Raw genomic sequence first — 27,357 nt, forward strand, 5'->3', positions numbered from 1 at the left:
TATGGCTGAGGCACTGCGCTCCAAACAAACCATGGAAACAAACACTCGTGATGTTTGAAAATCGCTGTATATATAACTCCAATTAAGTTGAAACATTGCACCAAAGATATTCTAGAAGCTCTGATTACACGAAGCATTTTAACGAAAATGGTTGCAGGAATCACAATGGTGGGTGAGAACCAAACATTTTTGTGCCGACAAGACGCAATATGATTAAGATTGTGCTAGCTTAAAAAAACGAATCATTAGCTTTAATCAATGTTACACTTAATTGGTCTTAACTTTATGATATTTAAGTTACAATTTTATATAGATTTAACGTTTGATATTAAATGTATGTGGGTTTAATTTCCTGTTTTATCTTCTGTAAAATGTAATTAGTTGATTTGTTTTACAGCATGTGTCTGTGGCGCCACCGTGTGATTTGATGAGGTTAATGTATGTGGGTTTAATTTCCTGTTTTATCTTCTGTAAAATGTAATTAGTTGATTTGTTTTACAGCAGGTGTCTGTGGCGCCACCGTGTGGTTTGATGAGGGCCCACGGATATTACCAACCTGGGATTGGTGAGCGTCTCATTAATGCCTGGGCTACATCTCTTCTTATATTATTCCCTTAAATATTTCAGTTTGAATTGTGTTATATGTTTTATGTAGAGAAAATAGCTGAATTATATTCGTTTCTTTTATTCAACAGGTGGTTTTCTTGAGTGTGGGATACATTTGCTGTACTGGAGAAGCACTTCTGTAAAAAGCCAAGCCATACTCTCAGACCGGTAGGATTTTACTCATCACCCCATACAAAAGCTTCATGTAGAATGTGGGGATAAAACCTGTTAATAAAGTTATTCTTATTTTATAAACATTCAATTGTTTACAGGCTATATCGCTGAGTAAATTCAAAACGCAATGATAGTTAGATGAATAGATATAAATCTAATAATGTAATAACCAGTTAGAAATCTTCAGATAAATAAAAATAGCTCTTGCATATCCTTGATTGCGGTTTAGATGTTGAACCTGATTTTGAATAGAAAGACTTTAGAATAGTTCTTAGACGTATGTATTATATATAACCCCATATTATGTTGTTGACTAAACATGAGGCGCTAACATCATGTTATGGGTTCCCTAAGGGACACCTTGTTCATCCTTGGTATTTAATGACTTGTGTCTATATCAATATAAGCATTAAGGGGCCCCTATTTTACCTTGAGGTGTAGGTGTGACCGTGACAAGCCATTTCGAAATCTTCCCCGCCCTGTGATACACTGAAATCCCAAGTGGGAGGTCCCAGCTAGGTGTATGTTGGAAAGATATGTACCAGTTGGTACAGTCCACTGGGTAGTAGGGCTGGGCGATATGGCCTAAAAAAAAATCCTCAGATTTCCGATTTAAATCGATTTACATAAGAAGGCATTATGGCTGGCCCTGCCATTGTAAACAGTGTAACCTGTAACATATCATAAAATGTAAAATATATAAAATATAAAATAAAATATTTCTGTAAACATAAAATATTATTAATGATAAGAGGTAGTTCTGATAAAAGTGCCAACATAACATTCAAACTTTCAACGTGTGTTCATAGATATACAGTGATTTGCAAACGGTAATTAGCTTTAAAAAATGGAATAGTAACAGGAGAAGAATGAGAAAAAAACACACGCCTTGACTTTCCTTCACTCATCTGTATTGAATGAGTAAGAGGAGCGAGACCCCCCTACTGGAGCCCCGAGGCATTACCAACAGATCGACGAATTGCCAACAGATCGACGAATTATTAAACCACACAGATATATTTCAAATTAATTATGTTTACCTCAAAATAGATTACACATATATGAATATATTGTTGTATAGAACTTGTCACACTTGCTGCCATGTTTGTGTATCACTTTGGGGGGGAGGGCTGAGCCCATTCCGAACTACGGGAGCTGAGAGGGAAGCGTTGGCGGATGTTGAAGAAAAAACCGATTTTCATTTAAACACGTCGACGTGAGCTACACACTCGAGTTAATCAATAAAATCGGTTTATCGCCCACCCCTACTGGGTAGGATGGTAGACTGATCTATCAGTCGTACATCTGTATTTATCAAACATGCGTAAGGCAATGGTACGCACATCAGTAGGTAATTAATCTTGATAAATCCCACCTGTTCTTAAATACCATACGCGTTCACGCTCAGTCCATTTGCAATCAGAAAACGCCTCCAATTAACCATTTATGGTCACAGCCTTCCCTTTCCTTACCAAGGAAAGGGAAGGCTGGGGGCCCCCTGCTGGGGGATGAGGTCACAAGGCATCCCTTTATCAACCTTGTGAATGTGTTTTTCCCCTTACTGCTATAATGGCAAAGAGAGCGAAGAAAATAAACTTCTCCAACACTAAAATGGAAACGCTCATAAAACTAGGTTGATTAAACTAAAAGTTACCTTTTGGTTAACTTAGTGCAGGAGGCATCGCAAATAAAAGAAAGCTTGCTGCATGGGAAAAAGTGACTGACGCAGTTAATTCAGTTGGGTCGGGAGTCACAGCTCACAGACGTGAGACGTCAGCAACTCGCTAAGCAGATCAGCGCGATCTTTGAAAACACAGTCCCTGCGGAGAGCATATGGTTTGCCAAGTCTTCCAATAACGCACGATAAGCCATTGCACTACATTTCTCACAGCTTTCTTTTATAGGGTTTGACACCAATTTGTCAGTTTAAAATTAGACAAAGGAGTAATTTTATTTTTTCAAATTAAAGGATACACGCGACATATGTGGATGTTGATTGCTTGATGCATAATGGTGACACTCTTAAATGCTTTGCTTTTTGCTTGTACTATCGCTATTCTCCCACTAGACTTCGCTCGTACCATGGCCAGAGATGTGCTTCTACGCAAATTCCTAAGTATAAGTGCATTTCGGTAAATTCCATACTTGGAATCTTCGTGCGCACTACTTACGCACAAATCTGTGCGGAAGTACGGTTGATAAATGAGACCCCAGATTTTTTAGTATAGTAGTAGTTTTAACAATGAAAAATTGACAATATAAACTGGCACGAACAGGAGGCTATCTTGCGACAAACAAACAATAGCAATTTCCTCTGAAACCCTCTTTTGGCTGACAATGGATTACCCGTTTATGGTGGTTTTATGCATTCATACGCAACTTTGATGTCAAAAACAAAAAAGGAAAGACATCATCTTTGGTTGAAAGTTAATCCAATTCCTTGATGATTTTTTTGCTCTAGTTCGAGTAGTCACTGAGAGTGATATGGTTTTGACTGTTGGAATCAGTCGATTCTCAGCTTTCATGATATGATATATGGTTTGTCTTGAAACAAACGGTAAAAACTTTATTATTTATGCTAATGATGTGCTAAGCACAATTATGAAATACATGACTCTTGTTGTTGCATGATGTTTCTCATTTTGTTTGACGTCTTTGAAATTCGGTTGGGAGGGACTTAACCCGGTACCGGGGTATTTCGGGATGAAGGGGATAAACCACAACGAAATATATCTGGACATTGGTTTGTTCACCAATTGTACACTAGATGGCGTTGCAGACAGTAGAATGCGATGATAATTGTTTGCCGTTTTGCTCGCTCATAAAATGTCTGCAGCACTTTCACCTTTTGAAACTTTCCCTCATCTAGAAGGGAAAGGGCTGTTCTGCTTTCTTTTGTTATTTTTAGTTCAGTTAGTTCAAGAAGGCTTCTGCCTGTTCTTTGACCAGAAGACCGGTAGGGCTCTTGAAGTGTTTATACAACGATGCAGCCCTATTAATCACTATAATTGGGTTGATTTGACAAACTAATTATAGCGTTGTGAATTTATTTCTACATGATTTTCATTCCTTGGAACAAGGATTATTCTATGATAATCTCCAGTCTGGCTGTTTTACTCAGGGGCTCGTCATGTTATTTTTAGTGTGTGTTTGTGTCTGTGTGCGTGTGTGTTATATTGATACGTATGTGCCTTCGGAATGTTGGGAAAGACCCCCTATCTTAACTGGAGGGTTCATTTAACTCCATCCAAATCTTTAACTGGAGTCTGGCTGAGAATGAGTAAATATACCGGATAATATTTAGGAGGAGGAAGATTCTCACACTCCCCCTCCCTTGTCTTGAGCCCTTATGCTCATAGTAACTCCCAAAACAGATCAATCACTGTTTTGACAACACCCTCCCTCCCCTCACACCCAGCAGCCCACGGCTGGAGCCGCGCTAAACTGGGGGACTTGCGGCCAAAAAGTTGGTTTGACCTCGTTTATATAATCACTACGCCGCTTGCTGCTTCCTCCCATTACAGTATGCGTACGTTCATATCACATATTGCGGTATTCATCGTTTTCAACAGTTTGACCGTTTTCATGGCAACGGCCAAGCATGAACCATAGGACGCTCGACTTCCCATGCGACTCGAGACAGGAAATGCTTGAACTGTACACACCAAAATGCAACGTCGAGGGAGTGATGAGTTATAGAGCAGGAAGTTTGTGCTATTGGATCGCCGCGGTTTGGCTCCACGACGGCCCAAGCTGACTGAAGATATCATCTATGACTAACCTTGATGGGGGCTATATAGGCAATCTGATACCTTGTCTGTTGTTGCGTGGAAATAAAGTAATATAACACGCTTTAATTGATATAGCGCTAAGATATCGTAAGGTGTGTTACATAGCAGGAAATAGAAAGTGTTAGATTAGATGAGGTAAACTTTAATGTCTGTTTGCACAGAATTTTGTCTTGCATTACACATCTCTTCAAGCCTCATAGAAAGACATTAAAGAAAGTCCATAAGAGTCAGGGGTCTCTCATATGATGTGTGGGTTGTGTCAGGTTTGTCGGTTTTCTGTATATATATAACCCACCTCCGTCCATCCATCATTTTCCCCTAGGGGGAATGTTTAGGTTTATCTAAAACTTGTAATCAAATGCAAGCATCCAGAATCAAAGCTTCTAACATGTGTATGCAGCAGTGTTTACGCTACGTGGCAGAGCGAATCCAGAATCCGTACCCGAAATGTAGCACCAATGGCGGCGAGAGGCTCTGTTTGTCTTATGCGGTTGCCCGTTTTAGCTAGCTAGCGAACCCAGCGCAGCGCTAGCTCGGTTTAGCCTTCCCCCACACACACACACATGGAGCTCGTCTGCCAGTGAAGGGATGGCACGGACATCAGTCACCCCTAATGAATCCAGTCTGGGAGCACTGGGGCCTCCGAGGTGGAAAACTTCCCAGAATAGTTTGAGAACCCAAACTCATTGTTTACCTCAATTCACCCCTGGTTCTCATTTGCGGAGCTCTCCGCGCTGTAAGAATTCTAAACATCGGAAGTGTGTAATTTAAATATGGCGTGGTGCTGGAGAGCCATCCTGGGGTATACTGTATGTTATGAGTTTAAAAACATGATTTATTTATTCAGCATGACTCTCTCAAAAACACTGAACTTTGAAATTCCGCCTTAAAAAAATACACAAAATGGTCCAAAAGAAAATATTCAAATCGAAGATAATGTACAGATATGTATCCAGCTGTTCTGCACTTTCTATAAAACATAAAAAAAAATATATATATACATATATCGAAAACTTGATTATGTTAATTCTGTGATTATTTGACTCTAAAATCGAGATTGAAATCCGATTAATGGCCCAACCCTACTGTGTGTGCGGTTTCGGTGGAGGGAGGTTTTAGGGGGAAGGGGGGGCAACACTGTGGAGCACTATCATCGGCCAACAATATCTCTCTACTCTGATGCAGTTTGTTGACACGTATGAACACAAGCTTTTTTAATCTTGCTTCATCTTGATGAATGCACTCCATGTCAATGAGACGAACGGCAGCGAGGCTGAACAAACAACCGCGTTAGGCCGGAGAAGTCAGGACAATGATGGTGAAAACGGAGGAGTACGGTATTAAAACAAAAAAAGGCTGTCGCATTTGTCTTCTCAGTCTCTTCGATTCCTGTCAACGCGGAGGTCATCATAACCGCCGGCCAGTAAATACACAGGAAGTGGATTGGGTTTGAGCAGAATAAACAGAGGAGACCTCTGCTAGACAACACTTGGCCTCGCTTGGGCCTGGTGGTTTCATAAAACAAGAGGATGGGAACGCCGTTTAATAACAGTGAGTTTAACCGTGGAACGTACACGACAAAGCTTGAAGATATTGATTATAAATCCAGGCTCATTTACCCTTTACTGTTTTCAGAGGCTAAAAATACAGCAAGATTTTCATTGGCACTGGCAATACACCTATTATGTCCTCGAACTCGGCATCATCTGGAGTATATTAACTGCATTTATATCGTGCATTGTTAGACTGTTAAGCTTTTCAGTGCCTCACATTCACCCGTCTGCCGGCTCCAATGGAGGCGTCAGCCATGCAGAACAGTCTTTGTTGTTTGTTGTGCCGGCGAAACCCTTTCCAAGATTCCAACCTTTAGCTTTTAGTTGTGAATGAGGGCTTTATCACTGCTGCCACTGATTTGTTGGTTCATGGCGTCTCGGCAGAGAATACTACAAAACCATTAAGGAGAGATGCTAGCGCCAACTTAAAAGCACACCAACTATGCCCCAAGCAAAGAGTCTACCCGTCTCTAATATATATAATTGTATTTGTCAAGGTCTGCTACACTAAAGGACGGTAGTTTCCTATCCTTAAAACGGTTTGTACAGTGTAGGCTGTGTTCGTGCGTCGAGCAACAATTTGGGTTCTTCCCGTAAATCTCTCAGATTATTTTCTTAGGTTAACAGCAATCATGAAGCAGGCGCTCCAAGCAGACTTTCACAATGCCAAATGTGCTCCAGATGCCGGGGTAGTCACGTTCCCCATGGGGGTGATTAAATGCTGAGATTGAGTTGGGCCTCAGCCTGGGGGTCACGGCTCGATCGTTCCCCTAGGCTAGACTCCTCCAGTGGAGGGAGGCTGAGGAACACTTCCTGGCAGTCATCTGTAGCTTGACTGATCATAATGGGCTACCAAAAGTAAGCCTTGACACCCCGATGTTAAGAATAAATGAACTCCTGTTTCTGAGTCCTGTTTGAAAAATAATCGTCAAGTAAGCTAATATCAGGATTTATATTTTCTGTTGGTTTTCATGTGTGATTTTTTGCTTGCATGGATCTTTGTGTGGTTTTGTATGGATGGGTGGTCTAGGACGCAAAGATGCAGGTCCCCCCTGGATTCCTCATTGACAGTGTGTGTTTACTTTAACACCTGTGTGTGTGTGTGTGTGTGTGTGTGTGTGTGTGTGTGTGCGCGTGTGTGTGTTCATGCGCCAAGTCCATGTTGCATAACACTGGCAGGCCAGGTGAGGAGAATTATGGAGGAGAGATCTATTTTCTGGAAGTCAAGCCAAACAAACCTGAATGACTGGCAAACAAACCTGCATGATTTAAAGAACTCAGAAGAACAGTCAGAGGGGTTATGGAGGACATGGGATTGGGGGGGGATGGGGTATGAAATTGGCAAAGGGTAGTGATTCTCAGCCTGTGGGTCATGACCCGAGGGCGTTTCGAGTGAGCATGGGCCAAACCTTGATCTTTACAAAGAAGCCCATGAGATCCAATGTTTCATGCTTCATGTTTCAATGGCTTACTTTTTCATCAAGTTTAGCCCCAATTGTTGCAGCTCAACGTGCGCTCCCTGTATTTATCAGTGGATGGGGCCATGGTGGATAACTGCAATATTGGTTAATGTATATATATTCTTATAATAGCCGAGTCGTGACGAATGACACACGTGGTTCTTGAGGTTAGCCTGGTGGATGACCACTGCTTTAAGTCACTCCCTCTTGAGTTAAACTCTTTAGAGAATACTCTATGGAGACTCCTATGGAAGAAGTTATGGCGCAGAATAGAGAGGGCTGGGGTGGGGGGTGTTCTTAGGACCACCAAGACATAATGTGATTGTTTACTAAGAGAGCGGAGTTGTTGTACAGCAGAATAGCGTGTGTCCTGGTGGGTGTCTCAGCTGGGCTGTATGCTGGTGTGTTCTAATGATCCACTTAAAGCACGACGCTGTGGGTAGAGTTGCCGTGGCAGCGCTCTGTGTTGGTGTCCCATCATGCTCCATGGGAAGCCGTTCATGTGAAAGGCTAATGGTGGCAGTAAATCCACATGATGTGCAGCTCCCCTAATTACACGCCCCGTGGTCTGACCGCATACTCGTATCGTTCACATGTCTTCTACTCTGTACTTCTCCTATCTATAGGCTGTTAGAGGGACAACATGTTAGTCGTCTACGTCAGGTCTTCCCAAACTAGGTCAGGCCTTCAACATTAAAGGCCTCAGTATAGCAGGGCTCTCTCTCTCTCTCTCTCTCTCTCTCTCTCTGTCTCTGTCTCATCTGTTTAATTCTCTCTCTGTCTCATCCGTTTAATTCTCTCTCTGTCTCACTATCTCTGTTTCTCTCTGTCTGTCTAGCTCATTCACTCCCTCTCTGTCTGTCTGGCTGTCTCTCCGTCTGTCTTTCTCTCTCACACACTCCCTCTCTGTCTCGTCACACGCTATATGTCTCCTCTGTGTTTACCTCTGACAAATCTAAATGTGTCAGTGGAAATACACGTACTCACGACACATAAATCATACATGCATGGTCTAGAACTGACATTTACGATTCTTGCTGGAAAACTTCAGGTTTGTTTTCTTAAACCAAAAAAATCCCCGTTATTTGGTTGTATTGATTTCAAATTAGGTGTAATTGTTGTTAAATGAGCCAGACTAATCAACGTACAGTTGATTTGGTTCGAATGTAACTTAAAAAATTCTAATAGTTGATATGTATTTCATATGTATGTATATTTACAATCTCTTTTACAACTGACTTTCTATAAATACTACTACTTGTCAAGATGGCGTGTCTGACGCTCCCCAGAGATCAGGATAGAAGTGAAAGAAAAAGATCACTCAGAGCTAGGGAGAAAAGTTAACCGCCATTACTAGCACTAGTACTCCCTTAGAAAATACCAATGCAGGCTGGATTGGGCACAAGGAAACACAAAAGTGAAACCCTTTCTTACAACAGTTTATCTACCTGCTTATCTATCTTGTAAATTCATAAAGTCACTCCTAATAACGTGATCATTATAGTATTAGTAGTAAATTTAATGAGCTTATATCTCCCGCCTGTGAGTCATATTTACAAATCCATCGTCTACATTTTGATCAGTGCAACAAAACAATGCATTACATCACGTTTCAACTTTCAACCTTCCCAGTAGCCTACCGGGGGGGGGGGAAACCTTTTTCCTTTTGCGTTGGTAACATCACCCGCCTGCTAAGATTCATTTATTTACCTCGGCTTTAAAGGTTTTTAAAGGTCTTTGATAAAAACTATCAGTATCTGTCAGCTTTTGTGGCTGTCCCTGACAAGTCTAGGCACAGTGCAGAAACTCATCTCCTGTTGTCTGTCTGTATAGAGGCTAGGCCATGCAATAGCGCCAAAATTGCAACTCTCTTGTCCTTAACCCCTCCATATTATCCAGAGATTAGGGGTAATAGTATTTCTGGATCTCGGGTGAGGTCGCATCAAATCAGATGTCTTAAATATTGGGTCATATCTATTCGTTTTTTTATGATACAGGTACAATGCTGAGGCTTTTAGCATCAATTTGAGGATTTAGAAGATTTCTGTTTGAATAGAGACAATTACCTGATGTCATTTTAAACAGGTGGAAAGCCCGGGTTTGTGTTTCTGAGAATGTAATACAGTTGGATCATTGCCAACAGCAAATATGAGTCAAACTCTCAAACTCGTTGTAGTATTGGCACAATGCTGAGGTGAAGGTGGATAATTGATTGATCAACACAGGTCGCCACTTCTCACAACAGTTACCCAATACTACTACAGAACACTACCAATTACAATAGTTGTGCTACCTGAATAACAGAGGACGCAAAGCTATTTTTTAGAAAGAGATTATTCATCTTATTTTCATAGCATTATTGAAAGACCAAAACAGCAAAAGTAAACAGAAAAAATCAACAGCTAGCCATTGCAACAGGGCCTTCATTCCTGGACAAAGGTCTCTTTACCTCTCTCAATATAAGTCCCTGTAAATAGTAAGTCAATAGTGTGATTGCATAGGCTTTTTATTTTCACCCCGGTTGAATTGACAACAGAGGTGAGAGGGGTAAGGGGTACCTTTTTGTCTGAAATTTTACATTGACTTTGTGGACAAAAACAGTGCCAAAACAAAGGCCTAAATATGTCACAGTATTTTGACATGGATCTATGGAGATAACATAATATACAGCATTGCCTACATTTTGCCATCTCTTATCTTTATTGGCCCACCTCCTCTCATTTGTTAGCAAATACTGACTATAAGTAAAAAAATACTTCCATGGTTTCAAGATGATGTAACATCATGGTTGCACATATTTTAAGGGCAGCATGATTTATAAAAGGGTGAAGTGATAAGAAATTCCCCGCAATGTGACTGACAAACGAAATGTGTCAGTGTCACCGCCTAGAATTACAACACGTCGTTGATCTATGAGGGCTATGGTGCCACACTAGTGTTCATGCCAGACATTTTCCATCCTGTCTGCATGACGACCATGGGAAATGAACTCTTGCGTAAAGGATTATCACATACAGGTTCTTGATTCGACTCTGGCCTGAAGAAACTAATCGTGTTTCGGCATCACCAGAAGGTCAGTCTCTCTCTGAGTATCATGTTTATGTTTGTCATGTGCTGTGTTCCAATATCCATACTTCCATGAGTACACTTAAACGTAGTACACCATCCGCACTCACTAAGTGCGCTCATTTTCAGATGTCAGTGTTGTTCCAAATCGAAAACTCTGTGGTGCACTAACCGGAAAGTACGATCACAACTGCCGCCGCGGCTCCTCCCCCGCAATAAACATCCCGCCTTGAACGGTGAACTCTTTACGCCTTTCAGCTATAAAAAGCTATAAAAGCTATAAAAACTACACAATGACTCTATTAATGCAGGCTACGTGGAATATGCGCCGACTTTGCCTCAGCCTGGCGCCGCCCTCTTCCGCTACGTAGCTAAGATGGCTGCCGTTGAGTACGAAAAGTGTACATCGATCCACACTTCGCGATTTGGCCCTTTTGAGTACACCATCCGGGTCCTTTCAGTACACTTGTTTTCGCCCGATCTGAATTGGATCACCCTACGTACTCAAACTAAGGCTAGTAAGTACGGATAGTATGGATATTGGAAAACAGCAATGGTCTTTGGCAATAGGTGAAAAAAGAAAAAACGACGGGGTACCATGTACTTGAGCTACGGGCCATGAAAGCAGTGTTTGTTAATAAAGTTTGTGTAACCAGATGTCAGCGCGCCCCAGGAGAGGGATGGACCATCAGCAGGGGCGTGCTTAAAGGCTTTAAGACCAAAGGATAACTGCAAGCCTGCGAGCCTCGCTCTGTCCCTCGCCTCCTCACTGAAGCAAACAGAAGCCAAGTGATGTTACCGATAGCTGAAAGCTGCATTCAGCACCTCTTTTGGGCGAGAACTGGCCTCCGGGTCGCCATTAAGCGATGACGAGAGGCGGGGAGGCCCGGCAGGGTGAGATAACGGTGGCGTCACATTCACACGCGCCCGGTCTTGTCCTGACAGATCGTTCCCTTCCACGGTTGTTCCTACCGGAGGTCATGTTTTGTGTCAACATCATCAAAACCCAACAGAAAGTCGCCTCCTTTTCTGTGCTCTCCTCCTCCTCCTCCTCCTTGCGGAATGCCAGAGCCTGCGCCTCCTCCTCTCTTGGGCTCTTATAAGGAAGAGGGGATTCTGCCGGAGCTGGCCCGGGGGCGAAACGATGATGACGTCGGGGGCGTTGGGGGTGGGTGGGTGGGAGTGGAGGCTGTGCCTGATGGAGGCGAGCCAGTTCTCCGGAGACACGCCAGATTAGGTGAGGTTTCAGCCACATGGATCAGCGGCGGGCCGGCGACCAGCGAGTGTATCCCGACGTGAGATCATCGCACGAGCGCCGTGTTCCTTATGATCGGGGGCCCTCTGTTCCCTGAGCATGAGAACACAGCTGAGCGACCTTCCCCCCCCCCCCCCCCTCCGCTGACGTAACGAGGAGGGAACCCGGCAAACAGCACGCCCGTGAAGCCCTTTACCCCGGTGATCTAGCCTGCCCTGGCGCTCCTTCCTTCCTTGCTTACATCCTTCCTTCCTTGCTTACTTCTAACCTTCTGCACTCTGTCCTTCCTTCCTCTGTGAAGGTATGATGGAAAGGCTGTCAGAAGCTAGCGTGAGTTAACCTTGCTAAAGTAAAGAGTGCCGATTGCAAATGACCTCTTGGGAAAAAGTAATTTATGCCGGATGTTGAACAGACTTCATATCTTACTGGGAATTTCCATTGTTAAACAGTTGTTTTTTGACTATATTGTGTTACATTTTTGTCAGAAAAGAACCAAAATAGCACAAATAATAACATGTTCTCATCTGGTGGGACCTAGCAGTAAGGCTTTCAACAGTTTTGGTGTTTATTTGCACTTCTGATTATGTGTTTATGTTTTTATGTATTCATAAGATAAATAGCTGTGTATCGCTCCAAAAAAGGAGAGCATGTCTGATCGAGACATTTCCCCAAAGTAATCCCTCCTAAAGTAATGTACCGACAGGGATGTCACGCAAGATAAAGACCACCCTTTGTCAAAGCCTTTTTCCCACACACACCTGTATCCCGGAGAATGCTTCTGTATGTAGAAAAGAGCCGACCTGGTATCATAATTCACCCATGTGATCCCAACGCTCCCACTCCCATGCCATACACTGACACACGCACACACTGACCGCAAACACACACTGACACACACACACACACACACACACACTGACACACAAACGCACACACACTGTGACACACACACACACACACACACACACACACACACACACACACACACACACACACACACACACACACACACACACACACACACACACACACACACACACACACACACACACACTCATACAAAGACACAAACACACACACTCACCGACTCACTCACTCATTAAATCATGCACACCCGCACACACGCACACATGCGTCTAACCCTGTTTGACCTTCGGAGGTATTTCGAAACAGTGCTCCTCTGTGTGGATGAGAGATAGGGGCTGGATTCCCAGTAGCACCAGGCAGTGGACAGCCTTTTTTGGTCATATCAGTGGTATGGTGGCCCGGATAGACTTGTCTCAGTGCTGCAGTATCACCCTGGGGCCTGTGGGGGTCAGTGTTTAGTGGCAGGAACTGGCAAACCTCGTTGAGAATATACAATTCATCATCTGATGAATACTGTTACTGTGTCGTTTCCAGTCATTTCTTTAATTTCTTGGCTGCCATTCTGTCGACCAGTTAGTCCGGGCTGCGGCTCTACCTTATGTCTTTGATGTACTTAACATTCAATAGGGTTGAGTTTATAAACAAAAACATGCAAGTAATTTTCAATGAACCCGGTTCATTTCCATTTTCTGTCCCTTTCATTTTTTCTGCTCTCTGCCAGTCTGTCTTTCAGTCTGTCTGTCCAGCGGCCTGTCTGCAGTGTCAATAACGGTCCATTTATGCGCCTGAAGGCTCAGGTTGGTAGCTCCAGACTTCTGTGGCCTTCACTTCCCGCAAACCACACAATGGGAAATGAAACGCAAATATTTGCATGAACGGAAACCACTGTGCAAATGTGTGAATATCTTTTCTGCGATGGAGCGCCCTGACCCATACGGCACACACAAAGACTCATTGCTGGGAGTCCACAGGGACCTTTTTTCCAGCAAGGACTGCCCTGTGGAGTGCTGTGTGTAGTTGTTTGTGGGCCTGTGTGATGGAAGCGAGGCAGCCTGTTGACTAAACATTGGTAGCAGCAGAAGAAGAAAGAAGGAATGCCCTTCCTTCCTGTTAATTAGTCATTTGTAGAAAGCGGTCACTTGGGATCAGCCATTAAAGTGGAGAGGATGCCACAGAGAATGGAGAACGGAGGCTGACGTTCACTCTGAGCATTTAAAAACGTCACGCAGGTGTCCCCTGCAAGTCTGTGTTGCGTACGTGTTTGCTTGCACGTGTGTGTGTGTGTGTGTGTGTGTGTGTGTGTGTGTGTGTGTGTGTGTGTGTGTGTGTGTGTGTGTGTGTGTGTGTGTGTGTGTGTGTGTGTGTGTGTGTGTGTGTGTGTGTGTGAGAACAATGTAGTAGTGGGGGTCAGAGAAGACAGTAACGGTAAATGAAACTGTTGGAGAGGAGCTGAATCGAAAGCATGGGGTTGTGTGTGTGTTTGTGGGAGACTCTTTCAGCAGCTGTCTTGACTAGCAGAGTTCAGAGAGGGGAGGGAACATGGAAGTCTGATTGTGACACACACACACACACACACACACACACACACACACACACACACACACACACACACACACACACACACACACACACACACACACACACACACACACACACGGACAGTTCTCAGTACGTCGGCTACTTTCATATCATAATATCCGCTCATCCGGCCTTCATTTCACTGAAAGAGGATCCATTTTATTTTCTCTTTCTCAGGACTATTTTCCTGTTCTCACCTGTCTCGCGTTTATACTTTCTTGAGTGCTTAAGGATTTAGAGGCTCTCCCTTATCTCACTTTAGGGTTGACCTCTGAAGCCTATTGAGTCTGCAGTTGTGATAAAAGCTCAGTTTAACCAAAGGTCTTTTTAAATTATTGATTTAAATATACCCAGTACACTTTAGCACAAAGGGTGGCAAAGTATACACACACACGCACGCGTGCACACGCACGCACGCACACATGCACGCAAGCACGCACACTAGCACACAGAAGGATAAACAAAGTACTGTTGCTCAATTCCCCTCGACACCATTCCACGCGCCAGGTCGCTTCATCTGTAAACCAGGAGGAGCCGGAGCAGCAGAGAGGCTGCTCATCCGGTGGGTCGGGGGGGAAACGTTCTGGAACGTAAGCACAGAGCGTATCATGCTTACGTCAACCGAGGTGCTGCTCAAACTCAACTACAATGACATGCTAAAGACCGGCAGAGAGTTTGGTTGCATCTTCTGATGTGCCCGTGGAGCTTAGTAAACACTATATGCCCACAATGATTGGAGTTATAATCTGCTGAGGGCATCCTAAAGCAAAGCGCTGTGATGTTGCGCCACGTACACAATACACACATTAGTGTTGCTGCGGTGACCGGTGTTACTGGTGTTGATTGGACCACCGGTGGGATTTTATTCACACCGTGCCAAACGTTATCTAGTTATGTTATTCGATTTAGGCCTAACGATATTCGTTAATTCAAAAAGTATTTTTGTTGTAATATTCATGCAATATTCTGTGCTTCTTCACATGATTACGTCTTTTCACCCTTGGAGTGAATAGCACTAGTCCTGCTGTGTGATTTAATGCAAACTTTGCACAAAGTTCAAACCACCTTATTTGTAGGCCAACTCTGATACTATTGAGGCAGTGTGTTTACGAACACTGTTTGGCAGCACTGAAGGTTAGGCTCAGACCGATGCGGGGATCCGAAAGCCACTGTCGTCCATGCAGCAATCATACGTGCTATTGTATTTATACTTTGTTTTATAAAAATTATACATTTGTTTTAATCGATTCAACCGCATTTGCAATAAAAAATTAAAAACGATCAGTTGACTGAAAAACGATTCTGCAGCAGTGGGCGGGGCAGGCTCAGATTCAGGCAGGGAAAGATAAGCGGTGTGAATTAAGCTTTTTTACAACGTTTGCGGGTGTGACATTCTCCACACCGTTGCAACACTAACTCCCACGCCTCAGGCCCCTCTGCGTGAGCTGGGTGATCCACGCCATGTCCTTCGTTCAATCTAATTTAAAATGCATCCAACACTGACAAACAAGCCATTTAACGTAGCCCGTAACTTGAACAGAACGCAAAAGAATGTCAAAAGAGCAGGCATTGAATATTAAACGTATTAAAAGTATTAGCAGATTTTGATAGTGACAAATGAGTGCGACAGACCCAATCAAAAAGGTGCCGGTCCCAATCTGGGCGTTCCCGGATCCGGTTCCGGCTGGATCTGGCTCCAATTGATCCCTGTCGTGCCCTCCGGCCGTGGGACACCTGATCCCCCAGCTTAAACTAAACACCGCTCAGGGTTTCTCATCATGTTTAATTCAACCGCGCAACGGCGTCTTCCTGATGGAGGATGCCATGGCAACGGGGTAGCAACAACAACAGTCGCCCCACTGAGGAACCCCCGACCTTATTGCCGTTCATCCCCCCGGCCCCGTGAGACGGATTGATGCTGGTTCCCATATGCTGGTGCTCACCCCTTCTAGTGCTGAAACAACATACACACATCATGGGCTGACTGTCAACTGAGCCCCCCCCTGCTTTGTACTGTGACTTTATAGGGAAAACATAAACAACGCACCCCCCCTCCCTCCCCCATGTCCACACCCCCCAGCAACGAAAGAAGTGACGGGAAGGAGATTTTTCACCGTGGACACAAAGAGCACCGAACAAGAGGTGACAGTGTGCTCTTACGAAGGCCCCGACCGGACAGGGAACAAAGGGTTCTAATATACAAGGACATGTTCGCGTACGGGACGCCCGGTTACGCAAGGCCGTGCCCGTGCGTACAAAGTACAGCTAGACCATCGACCCGCGCCGCACCTTGTGGCGTCGGACGAAAACAACCGACATGGGGGGGATCCGTGGGTCGAATTTAAACAGAGCGAGAGAGAGGCGGAGAGAGAGACATCATAGAGACGAGGCGCGAGAGAGAGTGAGAGAGAGTGAGACGGAGATGGAGAGAGACGTATTGTTTGCGCCTCAAAAACAAAAACAGCTCGAGCAGCCTTGAAGCAGGGCCAACACTGCGGCTCTTTAAGGTCCCGGGATGGATGGTCTCTCTCTGCCACCCACGTTTCTGAGGGGGAGGGGCGTCCCCTAAGGCCAACCAGCAAGTTCTACCCACGTCTCTCCCATGACAGATCCTCACTCTCTGCACCATTTACTCTCCCTGGGTTTAAATTTCGCTTGGCCCCAACAGGAACCAAGTGCTTGGTCAGACTTGGGTTACACCAACCGCCCTTTGAGTCAGGGTTAATTGGGCAAGGGAACGAGCTCTGCAGGTGTGTGTGTAAGAGTTTGTGTGTGCGTGTGTTTGTTTGATACTTCTGTGTTTATTGTGCTGGGGGCTTTGAGTCGGCGGTCTGTGTAGTGGCCATCCCAACACATGGTGCCTCCCTTCCTGAAATTCCTTTTCTCAAAAGGTTTCCTGTTAATCTTTATGATCAACCACACAATCAGGACTCCCTCCCAACCTATGTCCTGAGAAGGGGTCATGGGGGAGCGGGAGGAGGAGGAGGAGAGGGAGGAGGAGAGGGAGGGGGAGGGGGCATGCAGGCAACACTTCAGATGCCAGCAGGAAGGGCCTTCAATGTCGTGTTGCACTTAATCTGTGTAACACATCTCTCTTCACTCTTAATGTTTTCATGTCCTTCTTGACGTTTGATGTTGTCTATGACTACAATATGGGATGTAAACATCCAACCGCAGACACAAAGGCACCCCATTGTGTTCCTGGAATGATGGTCAACAATGAAACAATTAATGTTAGCATGTGTGTTGATGTTACCATTACCCCATGATTATTTTGCCTGGATAATATCAACTTTCAACAATGCCGTTTTACAGGCAGTAGGAAGGAGTAAGTTTGCCAGTGGCAGTTCAAACCAAAAACTCCAGGATCGGCAATAGAACCGTTTTACTGAAAGACTGCAGCCCTTCGCGTCCACGATTGTAGAGGTCTTCACTTTTTACACTGTGACACCTTATCTTTACTACTACTACTATTAAGTCCTTTACAAGATAATTTTTACCTGACAAGACCGAAAAACTGATAACGACAGTCGGAGTGCTAAGCCACAAACACGACCCGCCCATGGTAAACTCGGCACGCAGCAGTATCGGTTGTAGCAGCATGTTAGTTGTTATGAATCAGGGCACTGCTAAAGATGAGAGGTGTGATATTATCCCAGCCTCATTCCCCAGCAGGAATGGGACCAGGCACCATTTTATTCATTCATCTACTTCTCTGGGATTCATCTTTGTTACTCATTTCAAGAATGTCAAGGTTCATTTGACGAGTTTTCCCTGTTTAAATGGAAAACAAGACATGCGCAGAAAGTGGCAAAGAGATTAAGTATGCTACGATGTCGCTCATAACGCCCAGTAATGCATCTGTGTAACATAGTGAGGTCTCTTTATCGCTTTAAAGTTAAACTACGCCGCAATAAACCGGTTCAGAACCGGATGACTGGGCGGTATTTTTAGCTGAGCGCAACTGGTAATCATCCGAGTCTCCTGGGCCCGTAGCGTTTTACAGTAATCTGGTGGAGCGCGGGCTTTTCGGTCTGAGTTTCCACGAAAAACCAGACGAGTGACTCACATGTCGAGTTTAGCCAGCGCGCTGCTTTGGCTGCGATGGCTGCGATGGCCATGGTTTCCAGGCCCCTGCCCACACGGGATGGATGGAAAATCAAAAGAAAGGGGGAGAAAGGAGGAGAAAAGAGAGTGGCTTAGCTGTGGCGCTTTGCCCGAGTTCTGAACTTATTTAATAAGTAGAGAGCCTTCCACATACTCTATTCACATTACTGGTTCTTTTATGTATAACTTTTTCCCTGCCTCCCTCCCTCTCTCTCTCTCTCTCTCTCTCTCTGTCTCCTTAATTTAAAGTTTTCTCACCATTTCCCACTCAGTTCATCTCCTCTATTACTTCATTCTATCTAAGTGACGACATGGTAGAAGCCAGTCCTAATTTTCAATTTAATTTCCTTTCATTGCTCTTCCACTCGTTGAGTACACTCCCACGTTCCGCCTCTCCCCTCTCCTTATCCCGATCCCCTTTCTCCTCATTCCTCCATAGTCTTGATCTCCTCCTCCTCCGCCAGCAGTGTGAACTTTGCTCCAGGTGCCCCTCCCAGGTCGGGAGGGGCCCCTTGGCCCAGTGGGAGTGTTATATGACCCTGGTGACTCAGCGCCGTCACACCCAACACATGTGTTGATAATAAAGAGATGGACTGACGGACGGACGGACCTCGTAAAACGCCCTCGGGTGAGGAAGTTGCACGGCCCGCTGTGTTTTAGGAGTGAAATAATTTAGGAGGAGGGAGTGTGTTTGTAGAAGATAGTGCCCAAGTACTTTCTAGGCCCTTGGCCAATGACTCCACACACTAGTTGTGAATGAAATTCTCTTAAGGTTTGTCATTGGTGTTTGGCTGCGTACAGTGGGAGGTTTGTGATGGATTTTAACAAACTGGCGTGGTTGGCATCCAGTGTGCCCAGTCAATGGGTTAGCAAATGGTTTCCAGTCAATCCTTTGATACACTACAATCATAAGAAAAGAATTAAAATTGACCTCACAACTAAATCAGAAGCCTGACTAATCACAACTGTAGTCAGCCTTATTTCCCCCAGTCCAACATCCTTTACAATAGCCTGGGAACCAGAGAAATCTGCAAGCTTCTAGCAGACCAGCCCTGATCAGGCCCGTCACTGATCAGGGCTGGTCAATATCTAATATGTGTCACAAATGTGTTGACCGAATTAGTTGTACTTCTATCCAATTGCGTCCACAGGGATTTTGGTTGACGCTCATTCTTACTCCCCCTTGGAACTGAGGGGGAGTAATTTTATTATTGGTCTGGTGATGTCAGGCTACCTTTGCATAACATTCAAAATGAAGCGGCTGGCTATTCAAAGAGGCATCAACGTGGGATTAACACAGGTGTCACTCATAACAGTGTTTATAGGTCTGCTCTTCTGGTACCAGGGCACGGCTAGTAAACTAAACTTGTGAAGATGATTCTACAACCGGTGCCTTGGTATAAAAGAGCAGACCATATTAAGTGTTATGGTTGTTCTGACACATTCAGAACCATATTGACAATGAGGTTAATAGGCGGACTGATTTGTCAGTGATCTTTTATTTGTACTCTCAGAGCAGAGGGATTCACATGATCATGTGAGAATCCACCTTGCCAGGCTTCAAGAAATGTGCTTGTGAACCACATCAGCCATTTATAAGCAGCATTTTATGCATTTACATTTCTCGTAAAAATATGTCAAACGTGGATGGATGGACCACAACGTTGAGTTCATAAGAAAGTCTGCTTGTTTTGAATCTGGGTGACAAGGGACTTTAAACCAAACACATCACAGCGTTGTTGAGTTTGGCACAACAACAAGCCAACGAAAACGCTGTCTTTGGCTGATGTAATATCCTTGCAACAGTTAACATGTTGAACATAAGCCAAGGCTGGGATGGTCTGCACGCATGCAGTAGGCTGGGAAAAGACCTTGTCACCCCCCCTGGTCAGGTTGCAAAATAACAGTCGGATCGGATCAAATTCGTACGGTTAGTCATTTCTTTTAATTTGGGAGTCCTGTTTTTGTAGAGCGCTACCTTTGTCGCACCTGTTGTCACACCCGACCCCATGTCATCGAATCTGTTGTATTGACTGGATAGAGTGTCTGATTACCTAACTATTATGACAAACCATCAACACGCAATTTTGACTTTCACTCATTTAGTAAGGGCAGTTTCAGGTGGATGACGGTTAACAACATTAACTTTTTTGCTGTCCTAACTCCTCGATGGGGGAGGAGGGATTTTGAGGACAAGGTCACAGTATCCCACAAACGAACAACAACAAGCAACACTGTTTGTGACCTATCGTCTGTCCGGTTAGTGGTAGATATGTTTGATGACATAGTTCTCCACTGGTTGAAACATTTTAACAGTGTGTTGAAACAAATCACGTAATTTCTTCTTCGGAAAACATCTGCTAAGCAACAGCGAGACAGATAACGTAAACACAAAGTGCTTTCGGTTGACCAAAGCCACGCTCCCTGTCACCTATTTGAATGTGGTCTTATAAGTGCATTTATATTTTTGGATTTGTATTTAGATATCGAATTCTGCATCAACAAATATATTGCTTGGATGAACGATGCAGCACAGACAATAAGGCAGACAAATATTGTGGCTTTCCTTTATTTCATTGAAGAAGAAACCACAATTAAAAAAATAAAATGCTGCCTATGTCCAGCTACTGTCCTTAAGACCAAAACTTTGCCGATCCAGTGGTCAGTAACTGCTATCTTAGTTCTGTCCAGGCCTGGATCCTTTCGGCTTTAGTTATTATCTCTGGTATTTCCAGAGATCTCCTTGGGAGTGAGGTATGTGTATAGCGTGACCGAGCACTCCCCTACAGAGAACCAGGTAGTGTAAGCCTCCTGTACAGGGCCCTGCTCCCCAGGAATGGTAGGCATGTTGAAGAGGGTATCTGGCCCCACTCTTCCTAATAGTTTCATACCCATACTACTTTCTTCTGTTTATTGGTCTATGGCTCTCTTCCTTTCATTCATTTCTAATGCCTCTCCGTCTGTCTCAAAGTGTCTGTGTTTGTTTGTCTGTCTGTTAGGGTGTAAATGATTAACATGGATTTTTGCTGTTGATAGATTGTAAGGTGTGCATATGTGTCCTTCTCTGCATATGTGGTGTGCATTTGTACTTGTTTGTTTCTAACTCTCTTCCTGGTGCCCTTGGCCAGCTTTTCTGACCTCTTTTAAGGATCTGTCTGGGCTGAGCAGTCTCGTGTGTCACATGGCTAGACAGTCTCAGGGCTAAACCGATGTGTCCAAATACCAGCTTTAAGGAACCAAGGGAACCGGTTTGTCAGAAATCCACTGCAACATCACACCACGGCTGTGGGACATTGTTGATGGAAAAAATTAGGCAACTGCTGTCTGGTAGGGAAATCGTTTGACATTGTTGTCTGGCTGGAAGTCACAATGAATTATGGTTCCTGCGCTTTTCCAAACATTGTCTCATTATCTGCAGCGTGGACCGGGGGTAAACATTTACCTTGATTTTGGAACAAAAAACGGAAAGGTGGAGATAGGGGTCATTTTTTCCTATGTTGGTTCAATGTTGCCAAAAGTGGTCATGGTCTCTCCCTCAAATAGTGTGTAAAGTGACACCCTCAGTATGCTTGCAGCCCCTTGAACGTGGAGCTTTCCAGTGAGGGAGGAGGAGGAGGAGAGTGTTGGAGGTCAGTCTGTATCAAGCAAAACAGGAACCAGACTGAATAAAACAAAGGAAAACAAACCCAGAGCACTGCGAGCGGGCTGCGCCAGGCAGTGCTGGGACGCATTTGGAAACAGCCTGGGAAATGGAGGGGGCCCTCCTCGGAAAGACAGGGGGCAAGAACTGTCTAACATTGCTGGTTTTTTCGAGGAGCTGACGCAGACATTTTGTGCTCTGACCAAGGAAGAATGCATGGGAGGTTGCTGAAAGGTGAATTGGTAACGGAACCAAGATTAAAAGTAGCTGAAAGATTTTTAAAAAAGACACACAGTAGCGATCATCAGCTCGAAATCTTTTATTTTTTTCACTTTTTGCAATTTTTTTTATATTTTCTCGAAGGTATCTCGTTCAGCTTTTTTAAATGTTGAGAATAACCAAACACCAACTGTAGCATAGAGCCTAATGCTTAATTGTTCTTATTTACCTAGTGGCCATATTTTGTTCTAAACACCAGCTAGGTTGGGGAAGTCCCCCCAAAATGGCTGCTAGATGATTAAGGCCCACGTTACTCTTAAATCACTTAAGAATTGACCACTTGTTCACTGGCTTTGACAATTCAGAGCACTTTCTCACTGGCTTTGATGAATCAGACCTCTTTTTCAGTGGCTTTGACATCTTGTTTCTCCGACACCACCTTTCCATCCACCAGGGTCTGTGTGACTGTCACCACTTTGGTCTGAATGGTCTTCTTGGGGTCCACTCTGAAAAGTAAGTAAAGGGGGAATTAAATGTGACGTTTTGTTGGTTGAAAACAATATCTGAGTGGAGTGAAGCCCTGAACTGGATTATATAGGCCATTTGGTGGACAAATAGTGAACACATATTAGTGTATTTATTTTTTGATTTGTTAATTGTGCTTGATTTGATGGAACAAGCTGTGGATCTAGCCAATAGAGCCACTTGCCCTTCCCATATGTGTGAAGTCCGATATATTTTATACCATTGAGGGGCAGTTTCCCCACCCTCCAACAAACTCTGAGAAATCCCACGTCAATGCAGTCACATACTTGTCAAGTGCACGTCAAATACTCTGGACCTCCCGATTCTAGCCTGGATCTGCAGAGTTTCATCCTCTCTGCTTCGTGCACTCACTTGATGTGGACCTGCTCCCCGTCCAGAAGTCTCCGGTACTCTGCGATCTCTGCCTCCAGCCTGATCTTGATGTTGAGCAGCATCTCGTACTCCTGGTTCTGTTGCTGCATGTCGCTGCGGATGCGAGTGAGCTCGTCCTGAAGTCTCAGCAGGATCTGGTTGTACTTCTCGATCTCCATGTTGTAGCGCATTTCCACGTCCCGCAGGCTCGCCTCTAGTGACGCTTTCTGTCATGGGGCATTGGGGGGGGAGAGGTTTAGAGAATAGACCAATCCTTTGGCTTTAGGCGGACCACTGCATTATCGTGGGACCTTCTCCGGATCACCAAATACGTCAGTTATAAGAAGGGGTCTCGAAAAGTTAAAAAGAATAGGAAGTCATGATTCTATATTTACCAAACAATATTGCCTTTTTATTGTGTATTAAATAATCTGTATATTTTCTACATTCAATTTATCTGTATTTTGTATTTTAAACAAATCCCATGCTCACCTCGCAGTATCTCAAGGACCACATGTTGGAAATGGCAACATTGCCGCAGCAATAGACTTAAGAATTTGTTTTTGAAAAACAAGGGTGGAAATGTGGCCCCCTGAAAGCCATCGTCATTTTGTGATGTAAACAGGTGGTGAAGATCTTTCTTACCAAACTGAGTTCGGACTGCAGCTCGATATCCATGGTCTGGAATCTCCTCCTGGTTTCACTCAGGAGAGTGCTGGCTTCCTTGAGAGCTGTTGTGTTCTGGGTCACCTGCCCCTGTACCTCTGTAATCTGGGCACACGTATACCGAGGTATGAGTCATACAAACAAACAAGGCGCAATCTTTTCATCTGACACATACATGCCCACATGTCATTTCAAGTTGTATATGATTGCCATTATCAAGTTACATTCTCAAAGGTGTTGAGACAACACCCTCTAAACCCAACCCAACCACAACTATACAGGAAACCAGGACAACACAACACAAAGTGCTTTGTGCTCTCAGATATGGTTCCTAGACATAGGACCAGATGAAACATTAAGCACACATTTGGTCCGTATTGCCTGTGGGTCTACCTGAGTCTCATGCCACGCCTTCAGCTCTTCCTGGTTCTTGAGGGCTATCCTCTCATACTTGGCCCTCATCTCCTCCATGACCTTCGCCATGTCCTGGCCCTTTGGAGCGTCCACATCCACCTGCACCCCGGTCTGGGTGATTTGGGCCTGCAACTCTGCCATATCCTGGGGAAGGGGAAACGGTCAGCAAGCCATTTCCTGAACACCGCCAAGGTGATCCTTCCACACCAAAGAGGTTCAGAGGGATTGTGAGAGGAATTAATCCAAAATGAAATAGTTTTTATTTGATATTCAGACACTTTGTATGAGGTATATCTGAACATTTTCGTAGTTTTAGCCCTTAAAATAGAATTTTAGAAGAATTTTTGGTATCTTATTTTGGTCCACTGAAGGTTTCTGAAGTATATCTGAAAATGTTTGTGAAGAGGAGGGCGTGATATTTGAAAGCATAAGTATACTGTCTTTATACTGCGTATATTTTCTTACCGCCTTGTGGTACTTTCTCAGTGTGATCAGCTCCTCCTTGAGGGACTCGATGTCGCTCTCCAGGTGCAGACGGATCACGTTTGTGTCGTCCAGCATCTTGCGCATTCTTGAAATGTCCGCCTCCACCGACTGACGCATCACAAGCTCGTACTCCACTCTGTCGGAGCCGAGCATCAAAAAATGAGAGAAAACATATTTTACATTCGCTTTAGATTTCAGATGAAGTAATTTGATCACGGTCAGTCATTCTGGAGATGGATTCCTTCATGTTGCATGGATGAATAGTCAAATCGATAGACACTCACTTGCTTTTGAAATCATCTGCTGCGAGATGTGCGTTATCGACTGCAATGGAAAGCCCAGCGTTTTCCTGTATCATGTTGTTGATCTGAAAGGGATTGATGGAAAAGAGGGTATTTTAAAGCTATCAAAATGTGAGGTAAGTGACTGGATCAACTCAGCACATATCATGGATTTTATTGACCTGGCGAGGAACAAAACTGAAAATTATAAGATGGCCATAATTAATCATTTGGAATCCTTGCATGGGAGTGCACCTTACACGCCCTAAAAGGTAGTACACAACCAACTGTTAAAGTATATGGATCAAATGTTAACGAAGTAGCATAGAGTAGAAGTGTTAAGAATCGAGTACTCAATTGATTTTATCCAGTACTATACAGATTGATCCAGATTGACTACTTTGTATTTAACTAACATTTGGCCAACTATGTAGTACAAAAAATAAACATTTCTGAATGAGACCATGATGCCAATGATGCCTTCAAGAGGACCGGTAAACCGGTGCGAGCCACTCACCTTGGCCCTCAGGATAGCGATGGTGGATTCGTACTTGCTGTAGTCCCTCTTGGCAGCGGGGCCTTTCTTGTCCAGGAACTCAAAGATCTGGACCTCGAGAGTGCCGTTGGCCTGCTCCAGCCGCTTCACGGTCTCCAGGTAGTTGGACAGGCGATCGTTGAGATGCTGCATGGTGGCCTTCTCGTTGCCCAAATGGAAAGACCCGGAGTTGGTTCCCAGGGACTGGTAGTCGTAGCTCCCGCCGCTGCCCAAAACGCTGGCCATGCCGCTGGCCATGCCACTGCCGACCAGTCCATTGTAGGACGTGGAGCGGGAGATCCTGACCCCGCTGCCGCCGGCTCCTCCTGCCATGCTGTGAGCATAGTTCCCATGGGGCTTGTGGGTACTGCTTCTCTTCATTTGGAACTCCATCGGATGAGGCTGAGACTAGGGTAGTGGAAGTAGTGGACGGAGGTCGGAAGGAAGGAGACCTAGGCTGGCTAGCTACTGCTGAGAGAAAGGGAGTGTGTCTGGCTGGGGCGCAAAGGCCTTTATATATAGCACCTGAAAACGTCTTGTGCTTCCTGTCATCCCCGCCCGAGTCCATATAACTGTCGTACCTTGGCCCTTTTCCATTGTTTGGCACGTCCAAATGAAGGTTAAAAATGGGCGAGGCACTGTTATCAGGTGGATAACTATGCAGCCCTGATAAGTCATCCAAAGCAATATGTTCAATAATTTACACTTTATTGCTCCCAACAGGTACTGCACCCTATACCCTCTGGGCCAGTTGAGTTCAAGTGTCCAATTATTAACACTTATTACAAAGGCAAAGTCTGCTCCAATGCCATCTACACAAAACTGAGAACATTATTGACCTGCAGTGATATAGTAAAATACTACACTAATGTGAAACTTTATCTTTAATATGTCCTGATTAATGTTTAGTAAATTATTCATAGAGAGAACAATCGGGATCTGTATCTCGCTGCAGAAGATGATCACGAAAACGACATCAAACAAATGACGCGACCTGATCTCTCCTATCTCTGTCGTTCTCGTGACAGTGTTATTCATTCAGGATTGGTTTTTGCTGTAAAGAATTGTATTTATCTGACTATGAATGATCAAATGTAAATTGGGGCATTGGGGAAGTCAGGTACTTCACTTATAAGAAGTAAATACATAAATAATCACATTTGGTCAAGAACCCAATGGCCAATAAATGGCAGATTTGGTCATGTGACTCAACCAGATCTCTAAGGCTTCTGAATCCAATGAGCAACCTGTTAGACTGGACCTTTGAACACAAATGTAATGTTTTGGGTGGGTCTAATTCGTATCTGCTAACAAACTAAGAACATGGCTTCCTCTACTGCTGTCACCGGAAAGTGTCGTAAACATAAAATTGTTTTTGGTGATCCAACTAGGTCCTACCTAAATAACTACCGCCTCTGTTCCATTCATAAATAATTACAGAACTCTATAGTTGTGTTTCCATGTTTTACTGGTGAGCTTGTGTCTGGGAGCTTCTGGATTCAAAGAGTGATCAAAAAGGCCGTTGCTGATGTTTAGCCTAATGTAGAAGATGATGATAAATAATCATAATAATGTACTTTTACTATCATAGTAAACCTATGTTTTCAGTTCGAGCTGTTTGCTTCACCATGTTTCTAAAATGCAGTGTTGTATTGTTGAAATAAAGTTTATTTCATAGACAATAAGTTCCAGTCAAACTGGGAGCCTTGACTGAAATGGGGCTTTATTTGAATCTCTGAACATGAAAACATCAGGTACGTTG

The 27,357-nt window shown here is 44.2% G+C and overlaps 1 protein-coding gene and 1 long non-coding RNA gene across 3 annotated transcripts; one reads left to right on the top strand and one right to left on the bottom strand.

Annotated features, from left to right (window-relative positions):
• Positions 1 to 27,293, top strand: LOC130387483 (uncharacterized). 2 transcript variants are annotated; one of them, XR_008896298.1, is made up of 4 exons: positions 1 to 168; positions 502 to 565; positions 696 to 774; positions 23,839 to 27,293. It is a non-coding gene; the product is annotated as an uncharacterized LOC130387483 (long non-coding RNA). The 2 variants fall into 2 exon arrangements; XR_008896299.1 differs by lacking the exon at positions 23,839 to 27,293 and adding an exon at positions 1,703 to 5,285.
• On the bottom strand, positions 22,375 to 26,126 carry LOC130387391 (keratin, type I cytoskeletal 18-like). The gene is made up of 7 exons (XM_056596440.1): positions 25,578 to 26,126; positions 25,064 to 25,146; positions 24,759 to 24,915; positions 24,273 to 24,437; positions 23,859 to 23,984; positions 23,214 to 23,440; positions 22,375 to 22,822 (listed from the first exon to the last, which is right to left on the bottom strand). Exons 1-7 carry the CDS (start codon positions 25,986 to 25,988, stop codon positions 22,708 to 22,710), a joined length of 1,284 nt encoding a protein of 427 aa, XP_056452415.1. The 5' UTR covers positions 25,989 to 26,126; the 3' UTR covers positions 22,375 to 22,707.
• Positions 27,294 to 27,357: the final 64 nt, after the last annotated feature.

This window comes from Gadus chalcogrammus, chromosome 1 (assembly GCF_026213295.1).
Source record: "Gadus chalcogrammus isolate NIFS_2021 chromosome 1, NIFS_Gcha_1.0, whole genome shotgun sequence".
Lineage (NCBI taxonomy): Eukaryota > Metazoa > Chordata > Actinopteri > Gadiformes > Gadidae > Gadus > Gadus chalcogrammus.

What these genes read in the sequence shown, in the direction of transcription:
- LOC130387391 (XM_056596440.1), bottom strand. Translation starts at nt 25,988, where the DNA reads ATGGAGTTCCAAATGAAGAGAAGCAGTACCCACAAGCCCCATGGGAAC. An exon ending in AGGCGTGGCATGAGACTCAG is followed by an intron (nt 23,985 to 24,272) that starts GTAGACCCACAG and finishes ACGTGTGCCCAG; the next exon opens with ATTACAGAGGTACAGGGGCA. An exon ending in GGGGAGCAGGTCCACATCAA is followed by an intron (nt 22,823 to 23,213) that starts GTGAGTGCACGA and finishes CTTACTTTTCAG; the next exon opens with AGTGGACCCCAAGAAGACCA.